Source organism: Cynocephalus volans, chromosome 9 (genome assembly GCF_027409185.1).
Source record: "Cynocephalus volans isolate mCynVol1 chromosome 9, mCynVol1.pri, whole genome shotgun sequence".
In the NCBI taxonomy this organism is placed as follows: Eukaryota; Metazoa; Chordata; class Mammalia; order Dermoptera; family Cynocephalidae; genus Cynocephalus; species Cynocephalus volans.
In genome coordinates, this window is record NC_084468.1 from 133,188,930 (window position 1) to 133,214,246 (window position 25,317).

The 25,317-nt window shown below is 33.9% G+C and overlaps 1 protein-coding gene across 6 annotated transcripts in view; it reads right to left on the reverse strand.

Moving 5' to 3' along the window:
- LRBA (LPS responsive beige-like anchor protein) overlaps positions 1-25,317 on the reverse strand; it is a 754,439-nt gene that overhangs the window by 512,697 nt on the left and 216,425 nt on the right. For all 6 annotated transcript variants that reach the window (XM_063108839.1, XM_063108840.1, XM_063108844.1 and 3 more), the window contains exon 34: positions 22,867-22,928. In XM_063108839.1, the coding sequence (XP_062964909.1) occupies positions 22,867-22,928 (62 nt within the window). The remainder of the gene's footprint in view (positions 1-22,866; positions 22,929-25,317) is intronic.

The following is a 25,317-nucleotide window of genomic DNA, read 5'->3' on the forward strand; positions in this document are numbered from 1 at the left end:
GGGCCTTGCTCCAAAATCCTAAGGGTCTGAATTGCAGTTCACCTAAAGGGGCCTGCCAGAGCTTTGAAACAGCATCTCTACCTGCCACTAATATTTCAATCACCATTGAATCTCCTGGATCCTATAGCACGTGAGCTTGGACCTGCTGTAGAGCCTTCTGTTGTTCTGGGTTCCACTTAAAATTAACAACTTTTCAAGTAACAGAAAACTGGAGACAGCAACACACCCAAATAGAGAATATGTTGCCTCTGACATCAAAAGAGGCCCACTAGGTATGTGCCTCTTTTTTGGATGTAGGAGGGGCTAGAGGCAACAACTTATTCTTCACCTCAGAAGGGGTATCTCAGTATACACTACACCACTGAACCGATAGAAGGTTCTCTAAGATAGAAGCCCTCTGAATTTTCTGTTGTTTTAATTTTCCACCCTCTGACATGCAAATGTTTTACCAAAAAGTCTAGAGTTGTTACTATTTCTTCCTCACTAGGTGGAATGAGCATAATGTCATCAATGTAATAGATCAGTGGGATTTCTTGTGGAAGAGCAAGGCTATTAAGATTGCTGCAAACAAAACTATGACATATAGATAGAGAGTTGATATATCCCTAAAAGTAGGAGAGTGAAGGTATATTGCTGGCCTTGCCAGCTGAAAGAAAACTGATTCTGGTGGTCCTTATGGACACATATGGAGAGAAAAAAGCATTTGTCAAACCAACAGGGTACCAGGAAATGTATTAATTTGCTTAAACACTGAAACCACATCTGTACATCAGCTGCAGTTGGAGTCATACCGGTTAAGTTTATGATAACCCACTGTCATTCTCCAAGATTCATCTGTCTTCTGCACAGACCAAGTAGGCAAGTGAAATGGAGATGTGCTGGGAATCACCACTCCTCCATCATTCAAGTCCTTGACAGAGGAAAATCCTTCCAGAAATGCAGTATTGCTCTGCTTACTATTTTCTTAGGTAGAAGCAACATCAGTGACTTCCACGTGGCCTCTCCCACCATAATAATCCTCACTTAATTAAGATCATGGAACCAATGTGGGGGTACTGCCAGTTTCTGAACTTGGGAAATAATGACAGGATGGGTTCAAGGACCCACTGAGCCCATTGTGAGACAGACCTGACCTAAAACTCCATTGATCATCTGACCTCCATAAGCCCCTATTCTGACTCATAGACCACAGTTAGGCTTTGGGTCTCTCGGAATCACTATCTGTTCAAAGCCAGTGTTCACTACTCCTCAAAAGATCTGGTTATTTTCTTTTCCCCAGTGTACAGTTAACCTAGTAAGACACCATAGGTTTCTTTGGGGAAGGGTGGGAAAAAGATTAACAGTGCAAATTTTGTCAGTGTACCAGAATCCTTCCTCAGTGAGACTCAGTACTCCCTTCATTCAAGGGCTTCTGGGTCTGTACATTGGCTCAAGTTTGGGAATTGACTGAGGAGCCATGACTCTGTTTTTATGACTCAAGTTAGACTTTTATTCGATTAACCTAGAACTTTTCTGCTTATACAGATAAAGTAAAAATTCAGTAGGCTTATTACTATCTATTTCCTTTCTAAGCACATCATGATCAAGTGACCAAAGCCACAGATCTGCTCGAATCAGACCAACACCGCAGCTCTGACTCCTGCTTTGACTCTGCTTTCCTTTACAGTAACCATGCTCACCTTGCCTTTGGTGGTTGAGTTCCACCACTTGGCCTCTGCCACCTCAGGATTCAATTACTCGCACTGCATTTAGGTTTTTCAATTGAGTGGCTGTAGCTCCCACCATAAGGTCTGGCTACAGAGAAGAACAGTCACAGTGCTCTTCAAGAAAGCTGGGGCTCACCTCACAAATTTCTCACAGTATAGTGAAAGGTGTATCTTCAAGAACCTCCCAGTATCAGTGAGTAGGTCTTACATTACAAATCTAGTCCAACATTCCAATCTGCGTAAGCCCTCGAACCCCTTCCTCTACATTAAACCAAAGCAGGTCTGGCATTTTTAACTCTCTCCCTGTGTGCAACCACGAAATCCAGGTTTCAGCCAACTAAGCTGAACTTAATATAAACTTCTAGGTCTCTCTCTGTCTCCCCAAGCTGCAGCATTAAACACAGAATCTCTGCTCAGTAAGCCCATATCAATAAATTCAACCTGATCCAAGTTTATGCTCCTTCTACCACTATCCCACACTCTTACTAACCATTCCCACATATGTTCCCTGGATTTCTGTTTGCATAAATTAGAAAACTCAAACAGTTCTTCTGGAGTGTAGCATATCTCCTCATGGATCACACTTGGAACCTCACATTTAGGGGCCTGCTAGGACCTGAATTTAGTTTTAGGTCTAGAAGCAAAGAAGGGTGGTGAGCGTAGGAGCTGAGGAGAATCAGCATTGTACAGCAGGGCAACTGCATCCAAGAGTTACAGTTTCCTCAGGCAATGCAGGGTTAATCCCCTTACACAGGAGTAGAGAGCCTCTTACACTGGGGGTGGAGAAGCTGATTTCACTAAGGTTGAAGAGGCTGTTTCCACTAGCAAAGAAGACTTAGAATTTAGGGACTCAATGTCCCCAGCTTCATCAAGATTTTCCCACATGTCCCCATTCCAACTTTCAGGATCCCATTCCTTCTCAATCAATGCTATCACTTTAACAATGAACTTCAAGGAAAGAAGTTCAACTCACATTTCAAACAGATGAGATTCTGGGTTTGATTTTTAGCAATCTCAGCCCTGTGATTACTGGAGATAAGGGTGTTCTTAAGCTTTCAGGTCATCCATGGAGTACTTGAGCTGGAATTTGAATCCCTGAGCTCATCCTTTTCTTTCCCCAATTTGTCCAGTGAAATCAGAAACAACCAGTTAATCTCATATTCATTAGTTTTCCTAAAATGTTCAGAAGTATCATACACACAGTCCCCCAGATCCTTATTTCTTATAAGTGGTTAATTAGGAATATCCAATGGTGATATTTTGCATATCTCTATTGCCATAACACAACATGGACTATTAGTGCTATATTTCCTACTAGAAATTGAGTCATTATCATCTTTAAATCTAATCAGATTAGAGAGCTAATTCCAGAAACCCCAGAACCAATTCAAAGAACTTATCCTTAAAATGCTGTACCTCTAGAACTATTCTCAGTACCAAATCTGTATTAGAGTTCTCCAGAGAAAAGGAACCAGTGGGGAGTATATGTGTGTACATATCTATATACGTATATAGATATAGATATGGATATATAAAGATATTATTATAAGGAGTTTGCTCATGCAATTATGGAGGCTTATAAGTACCAAGATCTGCAGAGCATGCTGGTAAGGTGGAAACCCAAAAGAGTCAATGGTATAGTTCCAGTCCAAGCCCAAAGGCCTGAGAACCAGGAGAACCAATGGTGTCATTCCAGTCCAAAAGCCAACAGGATTGAGATTTAGGAGAGCCAGTGCTCCAGTTCAAGTCTGAAGGCAGGGAAAAGCTAAAACCCCAGTTCAAAGGCAATTAGGCAGAAAGAATTCTCTCTTACTCAGAGGAAGGTCAGCCTTTTTGTTCTATTCAGGCCTTCAACTGGTTGGATGGGACCTACCAAATTAGAGAAGACAAGCTGTTTCACTCAGCCTACCAATTTATATACATTAACCTCATCCAAAAGCATCCTCTCAGAAACACCCAGAATAACGTGTGACCAAGTATAGAGGCACCCCGTGGCCCAAACAAGTTGACACTTGAAATTAACCATCACAAGCCCTCAATTAAAGCAAAAACAAAAACTAATAAAACTCCAAAAACCTCTTAGCAATTAGAAGTATAAAATCAAACACAGAATTTTTCAAGAAGTATTGAAAGATATTGATGAAGACTCTCAAAGAGTTAAAATAAAAGATAAAATGATGGAAAAATAGATGACAACTGTCATATCTCTCATTCATATTAATGCTGCCTTGGTATATTGTCCTGTCCCTGGCTTGTTGTGCTTGGCCTTACACATTTGAAAGTACTTTGTGTTCTAGATAGATAAGGCCCCATACTCTAAACTGTTTGACCACCTTACTTCTGCTTTAATCCTGGTAAACCCAGTACTGTAACCTCCAAGTTCCTGTGCTTATGCTCACATTCCCCACAAATTAACCAATCAAATCCTGTCACAGGAAACCCACTTAGGTGATGCCCTGGACTCTAATAAAGGCTGCAGTCCACAGGTCCCTCCCTCCCTCTCTTACTCTCAATCCACCGGGCGATCACACATGTCCTGGATGCCCTCCTCCTCACCTCTTTCTCGTTGGTCCTGCAAGGCATACTGCCCTTTTCTCTCTGGGATCTATTAGTAATAAACTTAATCTTTTTACCATTCCAGTCGGAGTGTCCCTTGCTGTGCTGCATCTGACTACACCAAATCTAGTTTAAACATCTCACTTGGCAAATCACAACAAAAACAGGTAACTAATATATATCCAGTGGTTTTGACCACTTTTCCCAGTGGGTTTAATGATTCCAGTGGAAAATTTAGAGACAAATTTGTGGTGGATCCACAGAAATTTAAATAAACAAAAAAGGAGAAAATTATTAGTTCCAGAAGAAAGATCAAAAGACACAGACCAGCAGTAAGCAAGCAAGAAAGCAAGAGAAAAGAAAAGAGGAAAGGAAGAGGGGAAGGGAGAGAAAAAGAGGAGGGGAGGAGGGGAGGAGAGAAGGAAAGAGAGAACAAAGAGGAGAGGAGAAGGGAGAGGGGAGGGGAGGGGGAGGGGAGAGCAAAAAGGGAAGAGAAGAAGGGACAGAAGAAAAGAGAGGAAGAAAGAAAATGTAATGAGGGTACATTTTGTACCTCTGCCATGAATACTTACATTGTCACAATAATGTAAATGTTAAGTATGGTTTTATCAAAATGTCATGACATACCTGCACTGAAAAAAAGAGGAAGAGTAAAAGTGAAAGGATAAGAGTATAAGTATTCAATGGTCATCTTCCATAGAAGACATTAGATTATGTCTAAAATTTTAAAAATCAAGAAATAGCAATTCGAGCATATCATTTAGAAATATGAATGTAATTAGCAGAATCAACAACTAAAAAGATTTGAAAGCGGTCAATTCCAGAGAGTTAAGAATCAAGAAAGAGAAGAGAAATGGACAAGAGAACTGCTGTTTTTCTGTTTCATTATTATACTATTATTAGATTTGTGAAACAACATATGTGTCTTCTTTAACAAAAAATTAAAAATCATATGGTCTAAATATACAGAAGAGTACATAAATAGAAAATAAAATACACACATATTTTCCTAATTAGACAATAGGTTTTTATCCAAAGTTATTCTGAAAAATCTCTAAATAATGGAACAAACATTCCTGTGTCACGAATACTGGTATCAAAACTATGAAATACAAATGTAACACAGGAAACTATTAAGAATTTTTTTTAAGTTAGTACTCTAACCTAACAAATGAAGTTAACTTTATTTCTATCTCTATTATTAAAGTAAAATTTCTATTATAATAGTAAAATTAGTAAAATAGTTAAATTTCTATTATAATAGTAAAATATTATTTTATAGGTTTTGATCTCAGGAGCCAAACATAATTTATATTAAAGACAGGAATAAAAAATAATTTAATAAAAACCTTAACTCTTATCAAACTGTTTCATTTTCCTTATAAAAACATATACATGTAAAAGCTTGGGTTCTTTGATGAAATATCCACATTATTTTTTAAGATATTGTATTTATATGCCTATATAAAATAAGTCAAATTGCATGGATGTAGCTCTAATTACCTATAAAAATAACAGAAACACTATTAGGAGTCAAGGAAGGCGGCCAAGGAGGAATCTCAAATGAGATAGGGAACATATCAATACAAAACTGAGAAACACAATATATATAGGACTAAAGGTCAAAGCTAAGCAAAACTTGTTCGTGGTCAAGATATAGTAATCTTAAATGCTCAAAGTAAACTATCAATAACTTTTCAACAGTGTTTGCACTTTGTGTCAGCACTCTCTCAACACAGTGTATCTAACACAAACCTGTGTAACCACATACCAGAAAAGAATATAGTATACAAGTAAAGGTCTTATTCTACTGTCTCTTTAAACAAATCATTCCACGAAATAGTAAAACAGAATACTACCATTTGGGAAGTTTTGCTTTCAATCATTTTTGTGAACATATACATCTAAAACGTACATTAGTTTGTACAAGCATTATGATTCAGTTAGCGAATGAAATATTATATACACAGATAACTAAAAAGTTTAAAAGAGAGGGAAAAAAATTTGTTAAAATCTGATTAGCAAATGGCCAATTTTATAATTGATATTTATCAAATTATTTTTGAATGTGTATTATGTGCAAGGAATTGAACAGTGAGAAAGTAACTACTCACAAAATTTATAAAATGTAGACTGCAAAGATTTTAAACTACAAAAGATTAATATAACCATGTAATCCACTATGTAATTAACATAAGTATATTTTAAAATATTTTTAATAATACATCAAAAAAACCAATCCCTTGCTATTGTGTTCAGGCATATGAAAATTAATATACATGAAGGTAGCTCTAAAAATCTGTCTTTAAACTTTTCCAGTAAACACATATTCCTTAGCCAATAATGATCTTTCTAGTAACTTCCAAACTGGCATAAATTTAGTCCAGATCTTTCACTAATCAATAAAAAAGCTTGATTTCAATAAAGGTGACAAAAGTTGCTCTAACCCTTTCCAGCTACAAGCTCTCAACAGATGATCATCATTAAGCCTATATCAGGGCTCCACATTCAGGAGCTACATAAATGTGTCCTATTAGTACATGGTCAGTCTGTTTGGCAACTCCAGTTCTCCAGACATATGGCAACTGCTGCCCTTTGAGGTCTGAAGTCAAGTCTTTAAGGAATCTCAAAGCCTGCACTGAAATTACAAGTACTTTTCATTAGAGACTGCTGGAGGGGAAACATGAAAGACTTCCATTAAAACTATATAAAACAGCTAATTATTTTTAAAAGATTTCTAAACCATCTAATGTACTCAGCCATAATAAAAGGTATCTGCCAACTGAATTATTTTTAAAAGCACTACTTTCAGGACATGGGTGCAAACAGCTTTTTACATGCCTCCCATCTCCCACCTCAATACACCAACTCATTTTATAAGAATGATGAAGTCAAGATTCTAACATTGCGGAGACAATTATTTCATACTGCTAAATTCTTTCTATGGACCACTATAAACATTTTCCAAATGAAGTTATTTTTAGAGGCAAATACTTGTTTGCTAATATTTAGTTTGGAATAACATACACTGTTAACTTAAATTCAACTAGACATACATGTTTCTTTTGAAATGTTTCTTTTTATTCAAAGAAGTCTGCCTCTATGTAACTTTTATTCCATTTTAAAGTAATAATCACGAAAAATTATAAGCACAAAATAATATAAATTCTTAGTCGATATATAAAATGGCATTTATCATAATATTATGCAAAATATGAGTGTATGAACATTCAAATGCTTAAAATTAAAAGAACATCAATAAGTTGATAAACTCAGAGTTCAAAGAAACCTATCTGCTTCATCAGGATTTTGAAAAACATAAAAAGTATAAATCTTTTCTAATTAATACTTGTTACCATTTTAACTTTTTGAATGTCTAGACACTTATTAACTTGAGAAAATAAAATCATTATTTATTAAGTTTCACGACAAAACAATACTACTACTGAATATTTATTTCAGTAACAAATCTTTATAAAATGTTATATAAAATTCATTAGCTTGCCTCAATCATTTCTTGAATCCACATATATGTTGGTTTCTGACATCCTAATACCAAAAAGCAATTACAACCTCAATCCACATGTAAAAAGACAACGGAAAGCAAGGAGGTTAAATCAGTTTAAAAGAATAAAAATCTAAAGAAAACAGATTACAAATGATTTATATGCATGCCTAGTGCTGAAGTTAATTACAAGTAACCCAATAAAATAGTGCCTTTATTATTGTACAGCAAGTAATAGCTCTAGATGTAAAAACCAGAACTCTTTCTGCTGACTTTTGAATGCCCAATCCCACAGCACACAACATTAAGAATTAAACATGTGGTAAATAAGCCATATAGAAAACAGCAGTTTTTAACTAAAAGCAGAAAACTTTCCTGGTGTTTAACTATTTGGGGTCTCCTACTCTGAATACTGACCACTGTAAGCTAATACGATGTATTCACTGAATAAATTAAAATTAATATAAAATAAGATTTTAATTTCAGTGCTCAAAGTTTAACTTCAGACAAAAATAAAAACTTCACATCACATTTGTTTAAGCATTCATTAGAAGCACATAAGGTATCTTTTATGTTTATGCTATGAAATAAAGTTATCCTCAGAATTCAAATTTCCCAAACCTCATACCACATCTACCTACAAAGTATTGGTCTCTGCTTTTAAATAAATGCTGTCTAAGACAGCATATATTGCATGTCACAGTAACTTCTTATAGTTGTCAAGAGCCACAACCCATAGCCAATCATAGTATGCTTAATGACTTTTCCAGTGAAAAGGAATAAGCCCTTTAATCCAGAATGATTCAGTAACTTTTTTCAAATATTTAATCAATGCTCTTAATAAGATATTAGCTGATATTACCAACTATAATACGAAAGTACTAAGATGTGCTATAGATAAACATCATGATGTAGGACATTCTCTGCCCTAAAACATAACTGAACATGATAAAATACTTGATAGCTTGGTTTTGCCCCACAGATGAATCAGGACTGAAGAAACAAATAAAAGTACATCTCTCTGGTGGTATTTTATTCCTATTAATGTCATCTTCATTAGAAATACATACATTATTAGCTATTTTGTATATTTTTCCTGGAACAAAAATTTCACAAGTTGGAATCTGTCTCTTCAACTATGGTGAAACACTTTAAAGGCAGGGATCTTTACCTTCTTAAGTCCTCAACAGAGCCTAATTCAGTTTTCCATACAACAAACATTCAAATGCTTGTTTTAAAAAATCATAATTTAACACTATAAGATGAAGGAACAAGAGGTATTTCATTAAGAACACCCAGAGACCTTTAAAGCATTACTAGGTATATTACTAGATAGACTACAGTTCTGGAGGCCAGAAGTCCAAAATCACTTTCACTGAGCCAAAATCAAGGCATCAGTAGGACCGCTCTCCTTCTGGAGGCTCTAGGGGGAATCTGTTCCTTGCTTCTTCCACCTTCTGGTGGCTGACAGCATTCTTTAGGTTGTATCCATGTCTCTCTCTGCTCCATCTTCACGATGCCTTCTCCTCTGTGTGTCTGTCTCTAACCTCCCTCTGACTCTGTCTTATAAAAATATATGCAATGACATTTAGTGCCCACCCAGATAATCCAGATTATGTCTTTATCTCAGAATCCTTAACTTAATAACATCTGCAAAGACCTTTTTTCCAAATTCAGTAAATCTCAAGTTCCAGGGATTTGTCATAGCTATCTTTTGGGAGCCATTTTTCAGTCCATCACACTGGAGAAAGCAAATTAAAACAACAGAAATAGCAAGTGAAAGAAAAGTAAAGTTTACTAACAAGCTCAAACAAATTTAAAAGATTCAATAGAAATAAAAACACTTTTTTGAAGTTTAGTATATTACAGCATGAGCTGGAAAGAAATTCAGCTTAATTTGCTAAGTATAAAGCCTATCAGGCAATAAACTCAAAGCTGGGCAATTGAGGTACCACTGACAAGCTGATATCAGACCCAGAAATTTCTAACAATTAGCAAAAAAGCAACAAAAGTATTGCCAGGTGTACAAATAAGGAAGGCAGCAGTACAGACTTGGTAAGGAGAATGGTTCTGCAGACTTTGCAAGCTACTTAAAAAAAAAAATTCTCCCCCATTATTCTACTTTTTCATCGCCACTGACCAACCTCTTTTTTTAACCTTGCTTTTTTAACATACAGTACTAACAGACAGAACCCTATTCTCACAAATTAGACCAGTGCTTAACAGACAACAATAATGTACCTTTTGAATGGATAGAAAAATAAGATGAGACAAGTCTGAAAGATCAAACAACTTTGTAAGTTTTCTCAAGTAAAGGAATAGATAATCTTTCCTCTGAAATAAGAAGAAACTGAAATTAAATTTCCCCTCAACTTTGTGGTATCTAATAAGAATAACCTGAAAACCAGCAAGCCAACAAGACAACACTGCTGATGTTTTAATTAAATGCCTAATTAAAATTGAGCTTCTAATTAAAGAATTTTAAGAAATAAATACTATCAAAAAAATGCATTGTGTGTCCAGTATTCAGGACATTAGTAAATATTTTCATACTCTATCTGTAAAAGCACAATGTGGAACAAAAAGTGTCAGGAGAATGTGGGGAACAGACTTAGGGTTAGGGAGTTTGGTGGGTTTTCTTTTCTTTCTTTCTTTCTTTCTTTTTCGTGGCTGCCAGGTACAAGGATCGAACCCATGACCCTGGTGTTATAAGGCTCTGCTCTAACCAACTGAGCTAACCAGCCAGCCCAGAGTTTTGGGGTTTTTTCATAAACCAGCTAGAAGACAGTGTGATGACATAACATACGTCAAATAAATGAATACTATTTACAAGGCAGCATGGAAGTAAGTATGAACTAAAATAAAACAGCCGTTAGAGACTGAAATTAAGACAGAGGAGTCTGAGTTTGACAAAACAATAAACAACTACAGGTTCTCCTGGAAATATAAAGAGGCTCTGCCAGGAAATTAAATTTGTTAGTATGTACTGAATAAAAGATATAAAATTAAGAGAAAAGCAAAAGGTCATTTCACTAATTCAGAGATAAGCTGGACCAGAATCCTGATTGTTTTATTTTTCCCCCCAGCTTTATTAAGGTATAACTGACAAATAGAAATTGCATACATTCACATGTACCATGTGATGTTTCAGTACATGCATACACTGTAAAATGATTAAATCACGGTAATTAATATATCCATCACCTCATATACTTAACATTTTCTTGTGGTGAGAACATTTAAGGTCTTCTCTCTTAGCCAGAATCTGATTCTTTATAGAGGCTTTTTTCAAATATCTCCTTGAGTCTCTCCCCAATTCTGATAACTCAGGATGAGAAACATCATAATGAGCAACTGTTAAATACAATGATGTATTGGGCCAGAAAAAAAAGGTTGATATAATCAGTGAAATAGATCAACTGTTATAACTATGGTAACAGAGGATGTGTGCTGAAAGTGATCTAGTATAAATTTAAAAAACTGAGGTTTATAAAAGAAACCTTTAAAAATCACTAGAGTAGTAATCCCTATAACAACATCAATGTTACTTATAGTCATCCCACGGTATCCTTGGGGGACTGGTTTCAGTACCCACTCGCCCCTCCATCCGTGGATGCTCAAGTCTCTAATATAAAATGGCTACTATCTGCATATAACCTAGGCACATCCTTCCACATACTTTAAATTATCTCTCGATTGCTCATAACACTTAATACAACGTAAAAGCTATGTAAATAGTTGCTATACTGTATTGGTTTTTTATTTGTATTATTTTTTATTGTTCTACTGTTATTTTTTCTTTTTTCTTTTTCTGGATGAGAAACCTGCAGATACAGAACCCGTGGATACTGAGGACAAACTATACAGTACACTCTATTCAGTCTCCCAGAAAGAGCTGTCATTATAGCTAGCACAGAAAACCATGGAATCACTTTTGAAAGCCTATGGAAAATATGAATGTTGCCCCCTTACCTTGTCTACATGGGAAGCAAAGCCCCAAAACTGCTAATCTATGAGAACTCTTCTAGCTCTAATAAGAAAAAATGGGCTAGACTGGACATACAACTAGAAAAAATAAAAATAACAATTAAAGAGACACTGCAGAAAATAGAGGTATTAAATTTTTGAGGCAAAACTCCAAAAAAAACAAATTAAGGCCGAGCCCGTGGCGCATTCAGGAGAGTGCAGCGCTGGGAGTGCGGCGACACTCCCGCCGCGGGTTCGGATCCTATATAGGAATGGCCGGTGCACTCCCTGGCTGAGTGCCGGTCACGGAAAAGACAAAAAAAAAAAACAAAAAAAAAAACAAATTAATTTCATGAAAAGAAAATAAGAAGCATTGAAAATACTAAAAAAGGGGAGTGTATGTGCTGTTATAAACATTTAGATTCAGAATCTAATAACTTAATTTACAACTCACTTTGATTTATGGACAGTTCTACCTAATAAGATCTTATTACACCCAATTCACTCAATAAGACACTGAGGCTCAAGCAAGTGAACTTATTCACTCAAGGTACACAGTTAGTAAGTAGTAGAAGTAAAAATATCAATTAAAATTCAAAATCTATCATTACAACATTTTCCTGGCCTCATCACTTTCTTAAAAGCCTGTCCAAGTCATCTTCTTCCTTACTCCTTTTGTTACCCATGATGCAGACAATAGCCACCTCTACATAGTCCATCTCAAGAGCTGAGGAATTTACTACTATAAAAGCAAATAAATAACTTCAAGTTTCTGGATCTTACTTCACTCAGGCCTAACTCCAAGTTCAAACTTAGATTTTATGACAATTGTGTTCATGCTTCTGGACTTTCATATTATAAAATGGCAGCTTGACTAAAAATAACTATCTAAAAAATGCACAATAGATGGAATATTTGTGCTGTCACTAATATAATAATTACTCCTTCCTACAATACCTTATTAGTTTCTGACTGTTAAAATACTAAAAAACAATTTTATCTCAGAGCCAACTAAATCAAACAGTGCTACTAACACTTTAAAGAGACAGCAAGATTTAAATCTGGATCCTAAGAAGCTGGAATGGCTAATACTAACTGGTTACTCTGACTAAAATCCATTAAATTATATACTCTTTATGAAAAAAATACATAACATGGGAATATAGCTGAGCCTTCAAAAAGTTATCAGAGAATTTGATATTAAACAAAGGCAATCTCAACTTTACACTTTAACCTAGCTTTTCTGTAATACGTCAACTTCAGAAGATTGAAGTAACTGAAAAAGAGAACTAAGCAAGACTTAGCAATAATAGCTGAGAAATAAAGACACCAACCCGTATTCTCAATTACATTAAAACCAAAGAAAAATGTAACGCTCAGAATATTTCGATTTATGTATTTCTCCCTTTCCCTAACCCTCTTACTAATCCCAAATTTAAAAGACTAGCTGTAAAACAGTAGGGTGCCAAATTAAAACACGCTTTATTTTCAGATGTCTCCATACTCATGGGCTGACTTCCTGTCAGGAAGAGTTCCATTTCACTGAATACCCCAATCAGCAGGGAACTTGCAGAATTAAGTGCCAGTTGATACTACTTTGTTTTGCATTTACCACCCTTGAGAATAATGTTCAAAGATCTAGTTATATAGTCAGCATGGTATCATCCTGACTAGACTGCCAAGCCACAGGGTGTACTGCCAGTTCCACAAAATTTACCTTAAAAGGTTGTGTTTTTTAAATCCTAGTGTGCTGGTGAATCAACGGGACGCCTGTATTTCAGACTAAATCCTGCATCTAAAGTTAAATTATGCTTTTCTTTGGTTGTAACAGCACTTTAAATTAGTATTATTGAAAGGTCTGCATCCAAATTCAAATAGATCACCTAATGTTCACTAACCCATCAACCTAAATATTTTTTAAAAGAAAAATACAGTACTCTGATTTATTTTGCTTTAATACGTTTTTGCTGTTGTTTAAAGGCAAATGTTTTTACCTTATAAGAGAAAGTTGTTATACACTTTTGAACTAAAAACACATATTTTGCCATATTAGCATAAAGTGCCGTTATTAAGCTGATTTCAAATACTTTAAAAATTGTCACTGCACCTAAGACTTTTCATGACCAATATAGCTTGAATCTTCAGCTACCGTCCACAACTCTCATAGACTTCCTATTCATGCTTCAAAGGTCTACAGTTCTTCTTATAAGGTCAACTGTTTCTATTGCACACAAAATTAAATTAACTCTGAGCATTTCAATATAGAATACTTATTCGCTCAGCCTTTGTGCATTATAAAGATAAAACATTCACAGCAGCTCTAAAACAAAACTAGGTGATTGTACTAGAAGCCTGTTTTTTTATCCCAACGTTAGACACTACCCTATTGATTCTCACCCCATCCACAATGAAAAGGTCATAGGTACTAATAATATCAAAACTCAGGGACAATCAATTTATATCCACTAACTTTATATAAGTCCATTATAAGGATGCAGTACAAATACATCAAAAAATGAAGGGTAACATTATGAAAATGCTGAAATATATTGATCCTGGGTGGACCATGCTGCATATAAATTGGACTTAAAGAAACCAATTGCCCCCGAAGTCCTATTTATGTTGTAAAAAAAGGTTGGTTTCAAAGGAAATGGAATAAATTATTTATAGTATATCAAAGTATATGTTTCAACATTTAGTACACTTTGCAAATTTGTTGCCATGCAAGCACCTTTAACCATGTTGAAAGAAAATGGTGAAATCTTTCTACTTAGAAATAGATTTCTTTCTTTTATGAAACCTTGACATACAACAAGGTATTGATATATTCTGGTAAACACAGGATTTTTGAGAGCCAGAGATTCAACATTTGTTACACTGTCTGTAAGCAGAATCTGTGATGCCTGAAATGAATACTGGGCTATCTGAAGCCAGTGGCTTAAAGGTGATAGAAGAGAAAAATCTAAGTACATAAAATCCATTTCTTCAACAGGGGTCATTAGTAGTGGCACCTTTTACCAGGTCCTGTTGAGACCCAAAGCTGACCAAGTGAAGATGATTTAGAATCTATCATTTTCTTTCTTCAACATATATAAGTAGCACAGGGTAAGAATTAAGAATTAGGGTTTGAAACCTATAGAAAAGAGCTAACATGCTTTTCAGACTAAGGTAGAATTGAATAGGAGTAAGACAATTATTAAATAGAATGGAGTTTGTTCTTTACTTTCCAATGAATTCAAAACTCAATAATTAATTTTAAAGAAGGGAACTTTACGTAAATAAGGTAAATATATGGATTTGTCTAAGTATCAACTAAATGTTATGCTGTTAACACTGACAAGCACTGCAGACAAAAGGGACAACAAGAAATGGTTTCCTGCTGTCAAGAAGTTTATAGTCTGATGAAAAACAAAAATTAAAATACAGTATGTCAAGTGCTAAAATAGGTCTTATGTCTATAAATTTAACTCTTATCTTTACACTTACTTCTGTGAATTCAACTCTTAGTTTAGTTCAAAAATTCATAACTCATAACCCAATGTTAGGCGCATTTAAGCTAAGAAATGAAGATGAATAAGAGTTAAAAGGACTTAGAGTTTTCTTTCTTTCTTTCTTTATTTTTGGTGGCTAGCTGGTACAGGGATAGAAGCTTGGACCTTGATGTTATCAACACAAGCTGGAATTTTTTTATTCTAGATTAGAGTAAAAGGAAAAAAAAAAAAAAAAAAAAACCCAAACACACATGCAGAGAGAGTTTGTGTTTTGATGCCCAAAAAAAAAAATCTGTACATGTCAAAGATTGACTTCTTAGACCATCTAAGAAGAGTAGATTCCCCTTCCATTCATTAAAGAATCGCTCGAGATAAGCCTGGATGAATTTGAACTATCAGTGCTCTATTCTCCACTCACTTCTCAGGGTTAATGATTGCCAAAATAGATCCTTTTTGCTTACTGTCTTTAGGAATTGTCTTATACACAAATCATACTTTCTAAAACATAGAATTACTATAGCTTTCAGTGAGAACCTCTGGACTTAGGCATTAGCATCATCTCTTGACTCTTAATTCTTTAACCCTATTAACCTTTTTATTAATGACTTCAAGGGCTGACCCGTAAGCTCAGTTGGTTAGAGCATGGTGCTGATAACATGGCCCAGGGTTCAATCCCTGTACTGACCAGCCATCAGAAAAAAAAAAAAGAAACATGCACATGACTTCAAATTTTTATTATTATATCCAGGTGTTAACTGAAAGCTGCCTCAAACCCTGGTTGTTTAGATGAATAAATGTACAATATGTGAAGAGTACCAAACACTGTACTGCGAAAGAAACTATTTACCTATGTGACAATAAAGAGTCTATTGCTAATATTTCATTCATTTATTTAACAAATGTTTACTAAAAATTTATTTTATCAGGCACTGTATCAGGTGACATTCAAAAACAAATTAATTGATCTTTAGACCTTTTGGGCCTCTTTAAAATGCATAGAACAGTTCAATTTCAATAATTGGGTCAATAATAATATAAGAAATTTCCCATTAATACAAAATACATTCTGACCCTGGTTTCTAGACCTCATGCTACATACTTGAATATGATCACAGAGTATAAATTACTATAATTGACCTAAAATGTATTGGTGATTCACTCAATCAATATAGGAAATAACTATATAATCAATTGATATCAAATATTTGAATTTATCCTTAAACTTGCAGTTAGTTCTACATAAATATGGTTTTATATACATATATATATGCTCCCAGTTAAACTTGACTTGTTCTAGAAGGAATATCAACTTTTATTATAATTATTCTGAAGACCTCCACCCTCAAAAACAATGTATAAATTGAGAGTTGTGTCCATATTATCTACAAAAAAGATAACTGAGATAATTTCTTCTGAATAAGCAAAAATAATTAGTGTTGCATGGAAAAAAACTTGCAACTTTATATACATAATAATTTTCCTTATTCACTGTGATTGAAGAAGCAGAGTACTAAAAAGAGGCAACTCCTGCACATTCTGTCTCACCTCTGATGCAACAGTAGCTTTTCCCAAATTATATTTCACAAAAATTATCCACAAGCCCTATGTAATAAAAAGGATCCTGCAATCAAATACATTAATATTACCCCCATTATAGATTCAACCATATATATTATTATATGAGTATATGTACACATATATATTTATTTATTAAATTAAAGGCTCTGAAAGGCCATGTAGTGAAGAAATCTAATTGAAATGTATTTAAACCAACATTTAAAAAAATTATTTAACACAGTATGCTTTTTTCACTGAACATCCATTATTATCACACAGTACACACTCTGGAATTTGCTGTCAGATATTGACAACTGATCAAACAAGCACATAGCTACCATAATTCCAACCAAGGAAAGTTATAGACACCAAACAGAGTAGAGAAAATGCTTTTGGAAATTAAGTACCTGTTGACCCTGATGAAATTATAAAAACATAGGATCCAGAATCTCCTGACAGTCAGGAGATTCTATATTGTTTCCTTAAAGGGGGGGCTTGCCTTAAAACATATGATACATGTTTTTTAATAAATAAATAAATAATACTACAAAGAAGCATAAAGAGAAGGCCTCAGTCAAGGCACAGATATTCACACAAAGCTCTATAGAAGAGAATTCCATTTGAACTGAGCTTGATTGACAGTAAAAATTGAAAATTTCAAAGGTATACTTAATGGCCTCACCCTAATGCTGTACAAAAGTTTCATACTACAGGATTTCCTTACAAGTAAAAAAAAATGCATAATGAATTTAAGAAGACTTATTTCTATCTCCACTAAGCAACTTATACTCAAAATTCCTATTTTGTGGTTGGCAGAAAATAACCCTCTGTTTTATGGGCTCAATTTAAAAAAAAAAAAAAAACACCATTTTCTTAACACTGGATAGTGAGATTTAGTGAAAAAGGTTGAAGTGTACCCTACACACGGCACACTATGAATATGTAAGCACCCCAGTTAAAAGAAATAGGTTTCCATTTATACGAAATTTTACAATAAGTAAAACTATTCCCCAGTAATATAAATCAAATCAGTGGCAACATGAAATGGTAAAGGTGGCGACTGATTGCAAAGGGGCACAATGAACTTCCTGGGTAAAAATGGTAGTTACATGGTTGTGAATTGGTCAAAATTAATAGAATTGTACACTTAAAATGTGTGCATATTTATTGCATATAAGTAATGCCTCAATGAAGTTGATTTTTAAAAAAGAGATGAGTCTGATTAAGTAAAAAAAAAATGATAAAATGACCTTATTTATAAATGAACACAACTACAGTATTTGATAATGACAAAATAGCTGACTTAATGAAAAAAAAGACTTAATATAAAAATTAATTAATATCAAAAAGTATGGAGATATGTCATAATGAAAAGGGCCAAAAGTCCAAAATATAGTGACTTATGATCCATGTTACCATTTATTTATTAATTATATAATTATATAAACATTTGGTTGAACAGTAATTATGTTGGATATTAGAGATACAATACAAAACAAAACACAGTGCTGGCCTTCAAGAAACTTGCAGTCTAAATGGGAGAGAGAAAAAATCATACACAATTTAAACATAGGATAAAATTACCATAATATGGGTCACTGAATACTCTGAATGATACCTCACTTAGGCTTAGAGTTATGTGGAAGGCAGGAGTCACAAAAAGCTTTCCAGAAGAGATTATAATTTAGCTAGGAGGTGAATGATTTTACTTTTCCCATAAATATTCACTGAGCAGCCATAATGTGCCAGGGACTGTGCCAGGTACTACTTACATTTAAATGGAAAAACAGATATAGCTGTTACTTTCATAGAGTCTATTATACCCAGAGGGAGACTAACAATAAACAAGTAAATAAATTAGCATACACACACACACACACACACACACACACACACTTATGAAGTAAATTCTGATTGGTGCTAAGATGAAGACAAAAGAAATACTGACTGTAGATAGGATGGTCTGAGAAAAGGATAATTAAGCTGAGCTCTGAATGATAAAAAGCAGCCAACAATCAGAGTCATCCAATTTGAAAGAAGAGCATTCTAGGGAAAGAAAAAGCATGTACAAGACACAGAAATACAATGGCACATTTGAGCAACTTTAAATAGTTCAGCATGAATTGAGAATAGATATAAAATCTAAATGGTAAGAAATGAGGTTCAAGCAGTAAGAGAGACCTAATGGTGAAGACCTCCGTGCCATGGTAGAAAGAGCTGGTTTGCTTGAGGGTTTTTTGTTTTTTGTTTATCTTAATAATTGACTCATACTCAAAATACACATCTATAAAACCATCACAAGTATAAAAAGGAAAAGCTCACGAACTAAAAAGGCAAAAGCAATAATATTATGTCACATATTCAGAAGGGATAAACTCAAGATGGAGAAGAAAAGCAGGATTAGAGAAAAGAAATTATATGAAAGTGACAAAAAAAGGAATACTTTACTGTAAAGAATCAGAAAAAAATTCAAACACAAAAGTGACAAAGAATCATAAGAATGGTGCTGATTCTTACTGTAAATATCGTAATTTTAAAATGAATAACTCAAGGGAAAGAAAAAACACATAAGTCAAAAATGATCAAACCTTACACCATTACTTTCATGTGAAGGAAATATTTCCCAAAATAGGAATAATCTTTATTTTGATTTAAATCACCTTTATTTTTTAAAGAAAAAATCAGACTAACACAGTACCTACCAGATTCCACCAGGTTTAACTTCTGCTGCTAATTAATTACTCAAACAAGATGCCAGGCCAGACTACATGGTGCTTCTAGTTTTTCTATATACTGTATGCATTTCTGATAAATGGGAAAAGAATAGATGACCTGGCAGAAGGCTCAGACAATAATATGTGATTTACAGGACATGAATGCAGCTACCACAAGATTTATCTGACAGCCCTCTCCGATAGTGGACTGTTGAGTATCCGATGGAATGATTTCTAGTCTAGAAAGTCTACTACTGAGTAGCCATACACATTATTTATTTATTAGATGTTTTGGGTTGAAACCATTTTTAAATGATGCACTTCACAATGCACAGTCATAAATTTAGCTTTAAACCCAAGAAGGGAGGTAGTGTTATTGGAATGTATGTCAGACTGAATTAGGATGAGCAACTCAACGCTTTTATAAGGTGGCCTTGAATGCAATGTCAATTCTTTCAAAAATGTTATTAATGTGAAATGAGCAAGACACAAACACATTATACAACACTAGGGTACTATTACTTGAAACATTTGTTTAACATTTTCTACAAATTCTTATAGATTTCTACCAGGTTTATACACATACACAACAAACATGGAGCACAAATAAGCTGCATGCTTGTGAAAAACTAAATCTGAAATATAGCTGAGAACTTGTTTAATTTTCTCGTGTGCATCACAGAACACACAGTTTCCTAAAGAATGTGTAGTCTTATTTTAAGTGAAGAGGATTTAAATCAGTCTTTTGAGCTTAGATAGTTCTTGAAGTATTTTATAAGGGATTCAACATATGACTAAATCTAATTTAATAAACCTTAAATATATATTAATTTTACTCAAAAATATAATGCTATTATAAGATAGTTTTTCAGCTCCCAAAGAATACCACTTTGCCTAAACGATATTAAAATTTAAATAGGATAAAATATAAAATAATGCCTAATCAACTATTAACTGAATGAGTGGACACTGAAAAACATAAACCTAGTTGAAGCTTTAAAGAAATATATAGTGATCTGTTTGGTCTTATAGGCAGCAAACAAAATGTGATTAATTCCTCATTTCTTAAATTTAGGATCTAAAGTCTCTTTTGTAATAGAATGTGGTTAAACACTTCATTAAAAAGAATGCAAAATGAAAATAAGTTTTGAATGGATTCCAGAAAAATAATCAGAACATGGCTGATTGTCATGAAATTAACACCAACTAATTTGTAAAGTTTTAAGTCAAATTTGCAGATGTTAAGTTCATAAGCATATCCCATTACTTATGTGATTAAAAACGAGTTTTTGACCTGATCTTTCGATCTTTGGCACTCAACCCTCTCCATCTCCTCTTAAAAAATTAATTAAAATTTTAGCAAGATGGTGACTTTTTACTTCCCACCCTATCTCAGACTAAAAAAAATTATCAATCAAACTCAAGCCAACCCCACCCAGTATCTGCAAAATGTCGACTTGAAATTCAATTACATATCTCTTAAGCTTTCATGTAGAAAAAGACAGTTCACTTCTTAACAAAATAAATCACTTTTGTGATTGCCAAGTTGACCTCTTTGAATTAGGAAAATTCAAAGTGAAAAATGTAATTATCACCCCGGAACAATCTGTATACATCTGGAGCTAATTCTGGCTTCATTTTTCACATCATTTTTCACACTGTGCTACATCTTGTAGAGATGCCAAGGAACTTTTGAAGAACTCATAAGAAATGTTAAGGACTCCAAATACCCAATAATGTATTTTATTCAAACAAAAATCTTGAGAATATCTGACTTTTCAAACTTACTGTACTAAGTGATCTTCATGTCCCATTTGACTGGATTAGTATTAAGTGATACTGTGACATACATGACAAAAACATATATTAAAACACGTCATGCTTTATCTTTACAGCTTCTAACATTCAAAGATGTAATATACTACATCTGAAATAGCTTTCAAGTACCAAAAATATATTCAATTCTTCTAAACCAGAAAGTGAAACTTCATCAAAATTCACCTATGAAACAATTATATCACTATAAACAATAAATTCATATTCTTGTGAACAAAGATCAAAGACCATATATGAATGCTTCTTAAAATTAAGGGTAACATCATGTCGTTATAAGAATGTTACATGTCAACTTTCATCCAAGAAATAATTATTTCAAATCAGATGGCTTAATGAGAAATCTTACTAGTCAGTTTTTGAAGAAATGGAGTTTTCTAAAGCAGAGGATTAAATTATAAAAACATGATTCTCACTAAATCTAGGAATAATAAGCCCACTAAGAAACATAACTACTCCTCACAAGTTCATCATAAAAATCCATTAGGTATAACCTCTAGAAGTAATTGTTCTTATTGCACTTTACTGACAATGTATATATTGATTTTTCACACCTTCTATGATTCTTTAATTTGTATTCATGAAACGTCCATCAGCACAGTCTAAATAAATTTGGCAATATAGGCACTAAAACAAATAAATCGATGCAAAGAAACATTAATTTTGCATTATCCTTATTCCTTAGGCAAGTAAACCGTAAGAGTTGTAAATGAAGGTCAAAGGTTCTGAAATGGGTCAAAACCCTTGACCTCTAGACCAATACCCTTCCTATTAAAAAAGGCTATTTTAAAGTTTTAAGTAGGAGAATTTACTACCAGCAAGATATCACTTTTAAAAGACTACAAAGAAAGCTCTCAATAAAAACATTCATCTGTTTAATTGCGAAACAGAAAACAAAATAATGTAGGATCCATGTTTTTATATGTTTCTAAAAAATCATTTAAGTTTATCACATGAAGTACAAGGTTTCTGGACACTGAAAGTAATTTTGCTCTTAGGAATTTGTTTTCTACAATTACTTATGATGCCTGCCACATTTTTGTTTATGTTTTCCCAAATCTACTGTGTATGTCAAAAATAATTAGCAATGACAAGAATTCAAAATTATTTATCACTCATTTTATAACCTCTGCACAAAAGGGAAGTAAACCCATGATTCCCAAGGGAGAAAGAGTGGCACTCCACAAGGTATAGAAATAAATCTGTTTCTATAACCTTAATATAGACAGCAAAGAAATTTAGTCATCTCAAGATCATTTGATCTGGATTTTTTTTAACATAACTCTAAAAACCTTTGTTTCTCATTTATCTACCTGCTTTCTCTCAGCACTTGCTTCAAAATCATTTGCTAGTATCAAAGACAAATCTTTGGGTAGTATCAAAGTAATCCTATTGTGATACAAATAAAATTATTTTAAAACTGCAAACTCAAAACTTAACTACAGCAAAAGTTTCTGACAATGCAAATGTAACTTCCTTGTCAAGTGAAATTCATGTGAGAATTTACTTTTAATTCAACATTTCTTCTTGTCACTCACCTGAGAACACAGTAGCATAACCAATTCCACAACTGAACTACTAGACTTCATGCAAACCAGACCTATTTTAAAGAGAATTAAAAAAGAATTACAAAGTAAAAAACAAACATCAGGGATTTATGTGTTACACAACTTTGTCCAAATTGGTTTTTAAAATAAAACTTCGACATCTTGCTAAGAACTAAAGCTGTACACATTTGATATAATTAAACGAGGTACTCTACACTTACTTTAAACATGGCATCAAAACTAACATTTTTTGTAAATTATTTAATTTCAGCTTTCAAAATACTAAAACATTTATTTTAACTTCATATATATGTCATTTCACAATACTCACAGAAATGTGCACAACATATGCCATATTGATCAATATCATCTACATTTTGTTTTGGAGAGAGTTGATCGTTACACATGCAGAGAAGGGAAATGGCTCCCTGACCTTTGCTTTCTCCACCGCACTCCCTGCCTTCAACCCTCTAGCTATCAATCAAGTTTCCATTTTGTTTCATGGCAGCAGACATCCCAAACACTCTTATTAGTACCTTGACCTCTGACCTCACACTAAACCTGAACAGAATTGCAAGCCCTTGTCTGTTATATATTCTTAATTTCTTATAAATTAATCCATTTATATGTTCTCTTCTATGTTCCATTTTGGTTCACCAAAAATATCCTTAGGAAGGAACTTTTGTATAGTGAACAGCCATCTAAAGAATTCCTTAGTTTTAATACCAATGAAATCTAAAATAGTTCGTTCAAAGAACATTTTATAACCACTATCTAAACAAAGCAATGCCAATAATCAAAAAGACTAATTATTAAATCACACTTCTAATAATCAGAAATGATACAATTTTTTTATTCTATATTCTTCTAGGCAAACACAAGCTTAAGTTCAAGGATATAACTTCTAAAATAATTCCTGGTAGCCCTTAAACAACCTACAATATTAGCCTCTTTTTCTCACCAGTTAAGCTCTTCCAAGTATCCAACCCATTCCCTTTCTTTTATCTTCATGCTCTTTAGTTCCTTCTTCTCCTTTCTTTTTTCAATAATGCCTCAAACCAAATGATGGCATATGTTGGTGTTTTGTATCTTTACAAATAACATTCAAGTTAAATAGGTTGTTCACCTCCTTCACTTTTTAAAAAAGAACAATTTTTCTCAATGTCCGAAAAAATATATGACACGGAAATGATGGTAAGTGTCAGCACTGGCAAGAAAATGAGCTATAGATGTCTATATGCTGCATTAGGTGAGCAGGCCATTAACTAGACCAAAGTGTATTTTCTGTAGGGCTTATATGAATATAGCTCATCAGGCTAATGCTGCCAAAGCTGAAAGGAAAAGCAGAGCAATACCCCATCTGTCATTACTGGTGTAGCCCTCTGCTGGTCTGAAATGCCACTTTTCATAAAATGTAATTCAGATACAAGAAGTTCAGTTTTATTCCAACTTCAAAACCCATTACTTCCAGCAAGTCAATTCAGACCTTTCTACAATTAGGTCATTAATTCTTATCGCTCTATTCTAAAGGAACCAGAATTCCACCATTGGCCCCTAATCTGAGCCCTTTCATATCTGCTCAGATAATGAATGATAGTGATAAAAAGGACTTTGGCCCATCCAAAATTAGAGAGATTTATAGGTGCTCTTTTGTCCCTTTTACGACACATATCACAGGATATTTCAATACCTATATAATTAAGAAAAAAATTACATATAAACATTTATACTTATTCATTTCAGTCTTATTTCCCAATAATGAAGGTTAGTAAATCATAGAAAGGTTGATAGCTGCTACCTACTAAGGAGTCAGCAAAAACATGTCCACTGACCGTGAGTTGAATGTGCAGAATACCAATGCTAGTGAAAAGTCATATAACATTTCATAGTTTGATTTGAACAATTAATGTGGTTTGGGGGGGTGATTGTAGATTTATTGGGGAGGGCAAGGTGGACAGTATATTCAATTTTAAGTGAGAAAAGGTTTCATAGGATAAAAGAGACCTGATAATAGACCTCTATTACTAAGCTCCCTGTCTAAAGCAAATAAATATTGTAAACACAAATGTATAACTTTGGGAATACAGAAATAGGAGATAACCCCAATAAGGGACTTGGCTTCAGATTGTGCAATTTAAATCACATCCATTTTTGACATAAATTTTTGCTTTTGGGTGATACTGGGTACATGTATGAAAAAGCAAGAAATTAATAATAAACTAGTAAATCTGCCTTCAGATTTACAGTCAGATTCTAAGAACTACCCAAAAGTGGGCCCTAAAACAATACTTAGGGTCAGGTTGTAAGTTGCTGTCAGAAGTATCAATTTTCATTTTACAAATACACATACACACACACGCACACAATTATTGCCTCAATGAAAAGAAAGAGGATATTATGAGTTCATTCAGGTCTCTGAGCCCACAGAGTCATAATACGACT